We start from the raw sequence: 12,392 nt of genomic DNA, 5'->3' as shown, positions 1-12,392 counted from the left end.
TGACAGGGACCAGGGTGACAGGCCAGGGCTGACAGGGACCAGGGTGACAGGTCAGGGCTGACAGGGACCAGGATGACAGGCCAGGGTGACAGAGACCATGGGTGACAGGCCAGGATGAAAGGGCCAGGGTGACAGGCCAGGATGACAGGGACCAGGGTGACAGGCCAGGTGACGGGAACCATGGGTGACAGGCCAGGGTGACGGGGCCCATGGGTGGCAGGCCAGGGTGACAGGGACCATGGTGGCGGCTGGGTGGTGTGCGTTACCTTCAGTGTTGGTGCCACTGCTATAAATATTCCTCAGGCTACCAACACGGTTCAGCCTCCAGGCTCTGCGCTTGGCTGCGTCCCGACAGCAGAAGGAAAGAGACAAAAAGGGAGAAGAGGAGAGAACCATGAAAGGGCAGAAGAGAAAAGCCAAGGAAGTGGGGACCCTGGCTGCCTGGCACCCCAGGGGAAACCCCCAGCTGGGTTGGCCGGGGTCCCCCACCCATCTGGTTGGAGGCTTCTCCCAGGAGTCTCTGGCGGCCACACCCATGGCCCTGTGACCTGGGGGACACGGGTCCTAACGCCAGAGGTGCTGACCACCCCCCACAGCCCTGAGCCTGGTTATCCTGTTTGTTTTTGCTGGGGCCCGATCTCACTGCTCCTGGGCACATCTTTATTCTTTTAATTTGAGAGAGAGAGAGAGAGAGGTGGAGGCCCCAGCACCCAGTACCCAGCTCCCTTCTATGTGGTGGCAGCTGGGCTGGAACTCTGTGTGGCACGGAGAGCAGCACTGTGTCCAGGAGGCCGCTCCTAGGCCCTGCCGGCTGCCTATACTTATTTATTGTCATCAGTGAATATTACCGATTTACAGAATCATGAGACAACGGGGTCTAACCCCACCCCCAGACTCTGTGTCCCGTCCCCTCCACTGGAGACGGCAGTGCTTCTCCAGCTCACAGACACGGGCTGGCTGTTGTTTCTGGACCTGTCTGTCTGTCTGTCTGTCTGTCTATCTATCTTTGTCCATTTTTCTCTGGCCCTGCCTTCTCTTCCTTTCTAAGTCACACCTCAACTTGTGACTCCTTCCGAGTGTCCCCCCCACCGGTTGTCTCTGGCTCTTGGTGCACCATGAACCCACTGCCCCTGGAGGCCATTTCTTCCATTGTATTGGACAGGACAGAGAGAGATTGAGAGAGGAGGGGAGATAGAGAGGGAGTGACAGAGAGACCCTGCAGCCCTGCCTCGCCACTTGTGAAGCTTCCGCCCTGCAGGCGGGGAGCAGAGGCTCAAACCCAGATCCTTACACGGGCGGGTCCTTGCTCTTAGTACTGTGTCAGTTTAACGGGGTGTGAAACTGCCTGGCCACCTCTCCCTTTTTCCTCTTCTCTCTCCGGGTCCTGATGGAGTTGGGGCTCAGAGCCCTCTGGGCATCTCCCTGACATTTCTGGGAGCCTGGACCCAAATTCTCTATGGGGAGCAGGAGGAGGTTCTGGCTTCTGTCACTGCTTCTCCGTTGGACATGGGCGCTGGCAGGTGGGTCCCCAGCCCATTTGTCTTCCCCAGTGGAGGGGGAACAGCCATGTAGAGCCACCCTTGAGAAGGACAAACAGCCAAACGTTGACAGTGCCAGAAGCACCCAGCCAACAACTCAGGGCCACCTCCTCGCTGGGCTAGGCCTCAGGCGCTCAATTAGGACTCGCAAGCAAGGGGTCCTGGGTCTGAGTCTTGCCCGACATAGCATAGTGGTTCCCTGGCTTCTGGGCCTCTCTCATGAAAAGAAGGAGCCTACAGTCTGCCCAGGCTGCCATGTAGGGGACAGTGAGGAACCCCACCCACCTGGGTCTGTCTTCCCCGAGGACTCTCCAGGCTATTACCCCAGGCCCCTGCATCGCTTAACCTGTGGTCTATTTACATGGCCAGTGTTATGGCTGAGACCCGCCTGCCTGCAGGGCACTGGTTTAATCCCCGCTGGTTACACGGAAGCCACCTTCTCTCCACCCTCTCCTGCGTATATCCTTTTCCGGCTTCCCACTTCCGACTCGGAAGAAATAAATGCAGACGAATAAAGCCAGCATGGAATTGCACTTCCCCTAACCACCAGAGTTCCTAGTTCCTTTCCCACGTCACTGAGTGGCTGAGTAGGATGGCTGAGTAGGATGGCTCCAGTCGAATTCTCTCCAACCCGGAGAGCACGTGCCCGGGAAGAAACACCCTCAGGCTAGCCCGGCATCCAGGGTTACCACCGCCGCATGGGGCCAGTGCTGCCCAGTAACATCTGGTCCAGAACCCAGTCCAGGAAGCCGTCACCTGTACAACCGCATGGTCAGCCCTCACCCGCACAGCCACTGGGTCATGGTCAGTGTCACCCACACAGCCACTGGGACCTGGTCAGTGTCACCCACACAGCCACTGGGACCTGGTCAGCCCTCAGCCACACAGACACTGGGACCTGGTCAGTGTCACCCGCACAGCCACTGGGACCTGGTCAGCCCTCAGCCACAAAGCCACTGGGACCTGGTCAGTGTCACCCGCACAGACACTGGGACCTGGTCAGCCCTCAGCCACACAGCCAATGGGACCTGGTCAGTGTCACCCGCACAGCCACTGGGACCTGGTCAGCCCTCAGCCACACAGCCACTGGGACCTGGTCAGTGTCACCTGCACAGACACTGGGACCTGGTCAGCCCTCACCTGGGCATACTGAGAGACGGCCCTGGCCCCCGTAGTCTCTCCAGTGGGAGGTGGTCATTGAGGGCTGTATCCCAACCCTGTGCCGGGTCTGATTCCACAAATCCCAGAATGCAGCCCCCACATTTACATATAGATAGGCCTGGGGCAGGGCTGGGGGCCTGCTGTATTTTTCATCTCCATCCCCATTACTGTAGAGACAGACAGAGAGGCAGGAAGTGAACTCTCCGCTCGGTTTCCTATTAACCTATTGATGAAATGATCAGTTTGAATGTGTCAGCTCTCTTTCTTCCCACAGACAAATGGCTCCTGTGGCAGAGACACGGGGCCTGAGGGGGCATCCATCTCTAGAACCCAGGGCCTGTCGCCAGCCCCCAGGACCTGTGTGTCCAGTCCCCAGGGCCTGTGTGTCCAGCCCCCAGGGCCTCTGTGTCCAACCCCCAGGACCTCTGTGTCCAGCCCCCAGGACCTCTGTGTCCAGCCCCCAGGACCACATCTCTGTCACCCACACTGCAGCTTGCCAGCTCAGTAGCACACTAGTGAGAAAGGTCTGTGGTCACTGATGGGAGCTGAGGCTCAGAGAGACGTAGCCATTGGGCAGAGGTGCATTTTGGGTCAGGAACATGGAATGGGATCCATGGTCAGCACTGACCCTCACATAGTCTGGGTTCAAGGTGGCCCTGCTGGGTACTTCCTGGTCATGGGTCCCAAAGACTCACTTCCTGGATAAACTGTAGGCTTACTTTGAGTTTCAGGAATATAATTTGTTCCTTTTATTGTTTAATTATTTTGTTTATCCTATTGGAAAGAGAGAGCGAAGGAGAGGTAGGGAGGGAGAGAGAGAGAGAGCGAGAGATAGAGAGAGGGAGAGAAGGAGAGGGAGGGAGGGGGAGAGAGAGAGAGAGGGAGAGAGAGTGAGAGCGAGAGATAGAGAGAGGGAGAGAAGGAGAGGGAGGGAGGGGGAGAGAGAGAGAAGGAGAGGGTGGGAGGGGGAGAGAGAGAGGGAGAGAGAGTGAGAGCGAGAGATAGAGAGAGGGAAAGGAGAGGGAGGGAGGGGGAGAGAGAGGGAGAGAGAGGGGGAGAGAGAGGGAGAGAGGGAGAGAGAGGGAGAGAGAGAGAGCTCTGCTCATCTGGCTGACGCTGGTGCTGGGGATGGAGCCTGGGGCCGCTCCACCCCAGACACAGGAGTCTTTCATTTAATTAATTTGTTTCTTTATTTAATGAAAGATACATGGAGAGAGAGAGAGAGAGAGAGAGAGAGAGAGAGAGAGAGAGAGAGACCAGAGCCCTGCTGGGGATGGAACCCGGGGCCTCAGAGCCTCAGGCAGGAGGGTCTCTCTGCAGACCCTGTGTGACAGTACAGGCCTTTATATTATTTTATTTTAAAATTCTTTTTTTAGGATAGAATGCAGAGAAACTGAGAGGAAAGGGGGAGATAGAGAGCGGACCCCTGCAGGAGCCCTGAGTATGTCTGGGACATCCCAAGCCTCCCATCCAGGGTCTGCCTGCCTGACTCTGGGTGGGGGTGGGCCCGGGCGAGAAGGTGGTGTGGACGGGTGTGGATTTGGTGGTAGGGCAGATCAGGGTGTGGGCGGCATGCCCTCCCTGTGGCTGCCAGGCCCGGCCAGCTCCTCAAAGGGGCAGGACAAGAACCCTGTGAGCCCAGTGTCTGGAAACACTGGCCATGATGACCCAGCCACCATGCCCCTGAGGCCCTATGCTCTGGCCTGGCATCCCTGACTCACAATCTTGTTCTACAAATGTCCCCAGGCAGCTGGTCTGAAATACGCCAATGGGTGAGACTGCACATGCCAGCAGCCAGTGTCTGTCAAGTCCAGGCGGGGCAAAGAAGCAGGATTCAGCAGAAGCCAGCACTTCGGGGAAGGTGTGGCGAGACACGCCACCATCCACGCCGCAAAGACCCAAAGCCGTCTCAGGACCACACCAACCCAAGAAGCTTCTGGACAGTAGAGGGGACCACCGCCACGACGGACAGACGGACACCCCGCAGGATGGGAGAGGACCCTACACATCACACATCAGAAAAAGGACTATATGGAGAGAGAGAGAGCTCGGGAAACTCAGCATCAGAAACAAAACAAACAAACAAAAACTTGTGTAGTCACGGGCCCTTTGGAATATAACTAAAATAGGCTGACTAGCTATCTACAAACAGAGACCCCCAACTCTTCATCTGCACTATTCCAACATTTAGGTTCATGATTATAGCCAACAACTTGTTTGGCTTTGGATGTTAACTCTCTTTTTCAGCCACCAGGTTCCAGATGCCACCATGATGCCAAGCAGACTTCCCTGGACAGACGACCCCACCAATATGTCCTGGAGCCCTGTTTCCCCAGACCCCTGCCCCACTAGGAAAAGAGAGAGGCAGGCTGGGAGTATGGATCCACCTGTCAACACCCATGCTCAGCGGGGAAGCAATGACAGAAGCCAGACCTTCCACCTTCTGCATCCCACAGTGACCCTGGGTCCATGCTCCCAGAGGGATAGAGAATGGGAAAGCTGTCAGGGGAGGGGGTGGGATACGGAGTTCTGGTGGTGGGAACTGTGTGGAGTTGTACCCCTCCTACCCTATGCTTCTTTTTGTTTGTTTGTTTCCTTTTCATAAATAAAAAATAAAATAAAAAAAAGAGAGAAAACAGGGTCAGGAAACAGATGGAAACTTCACTCAGGGGCCGGGTGGTGGTGCACCTGCGTGAGCACACGTGCTGCAGTGTTCAAGGACCCGGGTTCAAGCCCTCATTTCCCATCTGCAGGGAAAGCTTTACGAGTGGTAGAGCAGGGCTGCAGGTGTCTCTCTGCCTCTCTATCTCTCCCCTCCTCTCCATTTCTGGCTGACTCTATGCAATAAATAAGTAAAGATAACAATAAAAAAAAACTTCGTGGAGGAAGAGGTCCAGAGGGCCAGCAGACATGAGAAAACGCGCCAAGTCACTGATGATCAGAGAAATGCAAATCAAAACAACGAGTGACCACTTCACCCCAGTCACACAGCAGAAAGCCACACGGCAGAAAAGCAGCAGCAGCAAATGCTGGAGAGGCTGTGGGGACCAACGACCCTCCTCACTGCCGGCGGGAATGTCTGTGAGTCCAGCCCTGTGCAGAGCAGTCTGGAGACTCTCAGAGGCCAGAAGTGGAGCTGCCCTGTGACCCTGCCATTCCTCTCCCGGGGACAGAGCCTAAGGAACCCAACACACCCACCCAGAGAGATCTGTGTCACCTGTGTTCACAGCAGCACAATGTGTAACAGCCACAACCTGGAGGCCACCCAGGTGTCCCCCAGCAGATGAGTGTCTGAGCCAGCTGTGGTCTAGACACACGGAGGAATGGACTCAGCTGTGAGAAGGATGAAGTTGTTCCCTTTGTGTCATCTGGGATGGAGCCAGAAGCCATCATGTTGCTCGAGATGAGTCAGAAAAAGAACAAATACCAGGTGACGTCACTTATAGGCGGGGCCTGATAAACGGGGACCGCGGGAGGGAGACACAGTGAGGTGTGGTCTGGTCACCACCCGGCACCAGGCAGAGGAGGTGGGGGGCAGGAGGAGTAGGTCCCTGGGGTCCTGGTGCAGTGAGACTGTACCTGCCTGTAGCCCCTGCCCCAAAGAAAACGGGACGATTTCTCTCTAGTTTGTTTCTGAGCCGGGAGGGAGCCCCTGGAGGCAGACCTATGGGTGCTGGGTGGGAGAGAGCCGGGTGGGTGCCCCGGGCTGCAGGCTGCACCCACAGGCTCCCGTCCCCCACCCTTACTCCCTGCACCCAGTGGGAGCACTGTGATGTCAGCGGCCTCTGAAGGGCTCTGAGATGATATTCCCGGGAGCCCATGGAGGAACGGAGCCCCTGGGGCTGGGGGACCTGGACCACCGCTGAGAACCACACGCCAGCCAGGAGAGTCAGCCAGTGGGACTAGTCAGCATCAGGGCTAACCGATTACCAGGACGAATCGATTATCGGGGCTGCTTGGTTAACAAGGCTGATCAACGGCTGGGCTGACCGGTTATCAGGACTAGTCAATTATCGCGGCTGATTGACTGCGCAACTGACCCCTGTGGCACAGAAGAGGCTGCTACTCTGTGAGCGGTGTTCACTGTGGGGCTGCCACCATCCCCTCTGTGCCCCCTGGCTAACCTCAAGTCACAGTTGGGCGTGGGTGGGGTGGGGTGGGGCGGGGCGGGGAGGCCGTGCCCGACCCTGCGACCCCTGCCCACGGTCACGGGAGAGGCCAGAGAGGGGCCGGCCCTGAGTACTCCGTCCTGGGGGGTGGGGGGCCCACGGCTGGCCCTGGCCCAAGGACTGTGTTGGCCTCCTCCACGTCCACAGCACCCAGTGGGAGACCCTGAGGCCGCCACGGGGTGCCACCGGCCTCCCAGAACGGACAACGGAAAGCAGAAACGCAGGAGGGACACACCATGAGCTGTGAGGGCTGGCCCCCCTCTTGGCGAGAGCACTCCGGGCCGCTGAGTCAGGGTTCGAGAGAACCCCAAATGAGTCACGGCCATGCTTAGTGCGACCCGGGGGCTGCCTGAGGTCCGGGTCCAATCCCCGCCCCTACATGCCGAAGTGGATGGTGCTGGGGTCTCTCTCCCCACAAACACACAGGCCTGTGAGCCTTTCCAGCTGGTCCTGAGCAACGGGGCGCCAGTGCTGACTCCTGCAGACGGCAAGAGACACAGAGGCAGAGAGATGGGAGGCACGAGGCAGAGCCGGTGCCCTGGCCGGGGCAGCTGCCGCACCGGCTCAGTAGGTGAGCCGGCAGGGTCAGGGCACACAGGGCTGAGCCCACCCGGGTTCGAGCCCCCACTCTCCACCTGCGGGGGGCTTCAGTGTGGTAGCACAGGCTGCAGGTGTCTCTTTCCTCCTCTGCCTCCCCCTTTCCTCTCCATCTCTCTGCCCAAGATGTAGATAGACACACACAAAATAATATTTATCTATTTGCTTTTTGCCTCCGGGGTTCTTTCTGAGGCTCGGTGCCGGCACTAGGAACCCACGGCTCCTGGAGGCCATTTTTTCCATTTTACTGGACAGGACAGAGAGAAATTGAGAGAGCAGGGGAGATAGGGAGGGGAGAGACAGAGAGACGCCTGCAGCCCTGCCTCACCACTTGTGAAGCTCCCCCTGCAGGTGGGGACTGGGGGCTTGAACCCAGGTCCTTGTGTGTGTCCTTGTGCTTAGTGCTGTGTGAGCTGAACTGGGCACCCTACATCTTTTATTTGATTTTATTTTTTCTAACAAGACACAACTCTGGAAGTGGGCCTGCAGTTTGGAGCCTGGAGGGCTCGTCTCCACATCCTGGAAAGCTGGTCACTGCCAGAAAAGGGAAGCTGCTGGGGCGCGGGCAGGCGTCTGGAGTGGGGACCCCTGGCCTCCTGGACGGGGGCTCGTGGAGGCCGGAGCAGCCGGGCCGAGTCCCCGGGGCCTGCTGGACTTGGGGGATGGAGGAGGTCACCTGTCCCCCGCCGGGGGTGGGGGTGGGGGTGGGGTGCCAGTCTGGCCCTGCTGGGGGCGAGGCCGGGCCAGGGGCTGGGGGGCGAGGCCGGGCCGGGGGCTCCCGTCAGATAATGGAGACCACGCGTCTCCTCCTCCACCTCCCACAGAATCCAGACCAGCTTGGTTTTGTTCCCCTGACATGAAATCTTCCTCAGTGACTCCAGAAGAAACAGCCCCGCCTGAATAAGGTCTGTGGACGCTATCTGATTTCAAAGTTCCGGCTAACCAGCGCCAGCCTCTGTGATCACCCGACCAGCCGCCCACCGTGACGGCACCGCCTCAGCTGCTTCCGGGCCTCGGGGCGACACCGGGTGCTTCGGGCTGGGTGGCCGCCTCCCTGCCGTGCGCCCCGCACCAGGCTCCCTGTCTTCAGGAGGCCACGGGAAATCCCAGCGAGTGCCAGTGGCGGAGTTCCAGCTGCAGGGCTGCTGGGCGGGTGCTGGTCAGAGGGGAAGGCGGGACACCCCTCCGGTGCGGACGGCTTCTCATCACCTGCTCCAGCTGACCGTCCCACAGGCCCCAAGGCTGTCATCCCCTGGGAGGGGGTCAGGGCACGGCAGTGCCTGGCCAGCACCACAACACAGGCTCCAGGGAGACAGCACAGGGGGTGGGCACCGGCCTTTCGTGCCTGAGGCCCCAGAGGGCTCAGGTTCAATCCCAGGCACCGTCTGAAGCCAGTGCTGAGAAGGGCTCCCCCCACCTCAAAACCAAGAACTGGGTCCTTCTCATAGAGAACAAGGACCTACACATCAGCCAGTCTCTGGGAGACAGACCTGCAGATGCAAAGCGGACGTCCCGTTAGCTTGACCCTAGAGTGAACAACGGCCTGTCCTCACACCGTTTTGCCCTGGTAAGGCCCCTGCTCTGCTGGACCTGCTCAGAGATGAGAGGCCACGGGAGACCAGAGGTCCAGCACAGGGGCTGAAGCTGGGGCCGCAGGCGTGCAAATCCTGTGCTCCATGGCTGAGCTATCTCCCTGGTTGCCCTGATTCCCTGCAGCTCCGATGGAGGCAGGGAGAGGGAGAGAAAGAGGGAGAGAAAGGGACAGAGGGGGAGGAAGAGAGAGAGAGGAAGAGAGAAGAGGGGAAGGGGAGGAAGAGAGGGAGAGAGAGGAAAGAGGGAGAGAGAGAAGGAGGAAGAGAAGGAGAGGGGAAGAGGGAGAGGGAGAGAAGGAGAGCAGGAGAGAGGGAGAGAGAGGAAGCGATAGAGTGGGAGAGAGAGAGAGAGAGGCAGGGTTCTGTCACAGCAGGGCAGACACAGCCAGCAGCTTGGGCTGGGGCGGGAGGCATTGCCGGGGACACTCTCAGGTGACCTGCTGCCCAGGTGCAGGGCAGGGGCCGTGGCAAGCCCATGACTGTTTCCCAGCACCCAGATCCAGGGAGGGGCCCCCAGCACCCAGAGAGACGGCTTCCAGGACAGGCAGTGCCAGGTGTAGCTGGGGGCTCCTTCTAGAAAGTCAGGGGGTGCTCGGAATAGACAGACGGAACCCAGGCGTCTGGGGGCCCGAGACCACCGCCTGCTGGCTGCCCCCGGGAGGTGCAGGGTGCTGAGAGAGGAGAGACCCCACAGCCCTGCCCACCCTCCATGGGCTCCTGGGTGCTGTGCAGGGTGCTGAGAGAGGAGACACCCCACAGCCCTGCCCACCCTCCATGGGCTCCCTGGGTGCTGTGCCTGGTGCTGAGAGAGGAGAGACCCCACAGCCCTGCCCACCCTCCATGGGCTCCCTGGGTGCTGTGCCTGGTGCTGAGAGAGGAGACACCCCACAGCCCTGCCCACCCTCCATGGGCTCCCTGGGTGCTGTGCCTGGTGCTGAGAGAGGAGAAACCCCACAGCCCTGCCCACCCTCCATGGGCTCCCTGGGTGCTGTGCAGGGTGCTGAGAGAGGAGACACCCCACAGCCCTGCCCACCCTCCATGGGCTCCCTGGGTGCTGTGCAGGGTGCTGAGAGAGGAGAGACCCCACAGCCCTGCCCACCCTCCATGGGGCTCCCTGGGTGCTGTGCAGGGTGCTGAGAGAGGAGAGACCCCACAGCCCTGCCCACCCTCCATGGGCTCCCTGGGTGCTGTGCAGGGTGCTGAGAGAGGAGACACCCCACAGCCCTGCCCACCCTCCATGGGATCCCCGGGTGCTGTGCTTGGTGCTGAGAGAGGAGAGACCCCACAGCCCTGCCCACCCTCCATGGGCTCCCTGGGTGCTGTGCAGGGTGCTGAGAGAGGAGACACCCCACAGCCCTGCCCACCCTCCATGGGCTCCCTGGGTGCTGTGCAGGGTGCTGAGAGAGGAGACACCCCACAGCCCTGCCCACCCTCCATGGGCTCCCTGGGTGCTGTGCAGGGTGCTGCCATGCAGTTCACCAATATATGTTTAACCAAAACACCCACATCTGAAGATTTTTTTTTCCCCATCAAGCATTATCCTTACAAGACTGGAATAGCTTTGATCCGTTAAGCAACCAGTCGTAGTTTGAGCTCAGGCTGCTGTTAGATTTCAGCCTTTAGTCAGACAACTTTATCATCTTCCTTTATGAAGCTACAGTAAAAAAAAAAGAAAACCCAAAAGCAAAGACCCATGCTGTGCCCAGTGCCCATGATGCAGCGAGGGGCAGACACACCGGTGGCTCACCCATCCCACGACCCAGCGGCCCGGCCCTGAGCTGCTTGTCTCAGAGGAAGAGTGAGAGTCATAGGCAGGAGAAAGAGGAAAATATTGGAAAGTAAATAGAGGGCCAGGCGGTGGCGCACCTGACTGAGTGCTCACACTGCAGGGCACAAGGACCCGGGTTCAAGATCCTGGTCCCCACCTGCAGGGGGGAAGCTTCATGAGTGGCGAGGCAGGGCTGCAGGTGTCTGTCTGTCTCTCTCCCTCTCAGTTTCTCTCTCTCTGTCCAATAATAAATGAAGTAATATAAACGGAACTCCGCTCTGAGCACACTCTGGTAGTGCCTCCTGGAAGGTGCAGGCGCCTTGGGGACCTAGTGTCGCTGGCTAAGGACAGATGGGCGTCGGCGTCGGGTGGGGAACCTGCCTGAAAAGGAAGCAAGACCCCCCTGCCTGAGACTCAGAGGCCCCAGGTTCAATCCCCAGCACTACCAGCAGCCAGGGCTCAGCTGGGCTCTGGGCTCTCCCTGTATCTCTCTTTCATTAAGTTAATTAATTAAGGGAAGAAAGAAAGCAGGAACGGTTCTGGAACCTTCCGTGAGGGCAGGGCTATATCCTCACTGGCCCCACAGCCGGACTTTGTCAGACCGGATGGAGCACTCTGGGATACGGGCACCCGCCACATCCTCAACAGCCAAGGCCTGGACAGAGACGGGAGCAGGGACAGCTCAGTGGGCAGCGCACTCTTGCCTCTCCCGGGAGTGTCCGCAGCACCGGGGGCCCAGGCACTGGGGGCTGAGCCTGGGAGGCACTTGGGGCCACCCACCACCAAGAACAATGCCGCCCACACAGCGGCTAAAAGGCTGCGGCCCTGAGGGCTGTCAGCCATATTGGGTGCCCGCCCGGCACTGCTGTCTTGCGTGACAAACGGTGGCAGTGTCCCCACTTCATCTGGCGCTCGGCCGGCCAATGAACAGGTAATCAGGATGCCTAATGGCGCTGCAGGGGTGGGGGTGGTGCTTTTCATCAGGCCTGGGCTCCGGTTAATTTGCCCAGTGGATTTGGGGGTGAGGGAGAGGGGACGGGGAGGGGAGAGGACACGGGGAGACACGCGGGAGTCACAGCGGCGCGAGGGGGTGGGGGGGACGGCTGCCGGTGCTCCCAGCCCCAGCGGGTCACCTGCAAGCAGGGGCCTCACAGACCACCTCTGAGGGTCAGCCTCACACGGCAGCCCGATTAAAGGCTCCCACGGAGGCCCGGGCGGTAGTGCACAAGTGTACACATCAAGGCTGCAGGACCTGGGTTCGAGCCCCCACTCTCCCCTGCAGGAGGGCAGCTTCAGGAGCGGTGGGGAAGGGCTGCACTTGGATCTCTGTTGCTCCCCCTCTCTATTCCCCTCTCCCCTCTCAATGTGTTTCTATCCTGTCAAATGAAAATAGAAAAAAAAAATGGGGAAAAATGGCTTCCAGGAATGGTGGATTTGTAACGCTGGCACCAAACCCCAGTGATAAACCTGGAGGGGAAAAAAGTAAAAAGAAAAAAGAGGGGCTGGTGGTGGCCACCTGCTTGAGCACAGACGTCACAGTGGGCAAGGACCTGGGTTTGAGCCCTCA

At 59.2% G+C, this 12,392-nt stretch overlaps 1 protein-coding gene across 7 annotated transcripts in view; it reads right to left on the bottom strand.

The window, feature by feature from the left end:
* The window catches only part of AGAP1 (ArfGAP with GTPase domain, ankyrin repeat and PH domain 1), a 196,726-nt gene that overhangs the window by 33,407 nt on the left and 150,927 nt on the right, over positions 1 to 12,392 (bottom strand). For 4 of the 7 annotated variants that reach the window (XM_060193540.1, XM_060193546.1, XM_060193545.1 and 1 more), the window contains one exon: positions 267 to 341. The exons of the other annotated variants lie outside the window; for them this stretch is intronic. In XM_060193540.1, coding sequence (XP_060049523.1) covers positions 267 to 341 — 75 coding nt within the window. The remainder of the gene's footprint in view (positions 1 to 266; positions 342 to 12,392) is intronic. 7 annotated transcript variants of the gene reach the window in all.

Source organism: Erinaceus europaeus, chromosome 7, assembly GCF_950295315.1.
Source record: "Erinaceus europaeus chromosome 7, mEriEur2.1, whole genome shotgun sequence".
Lineage (NCBI taxonomy): Eukaryota > Metazoa > Chordata > Mammalia > Eulipotyphla > Erinaceidae > Erinaceus > Erinaceus europaeus.
Note: the sequence above shows the minus strand (reverse complement) of the source record. Positions and strands in the feature narration are given on the sequence as shown.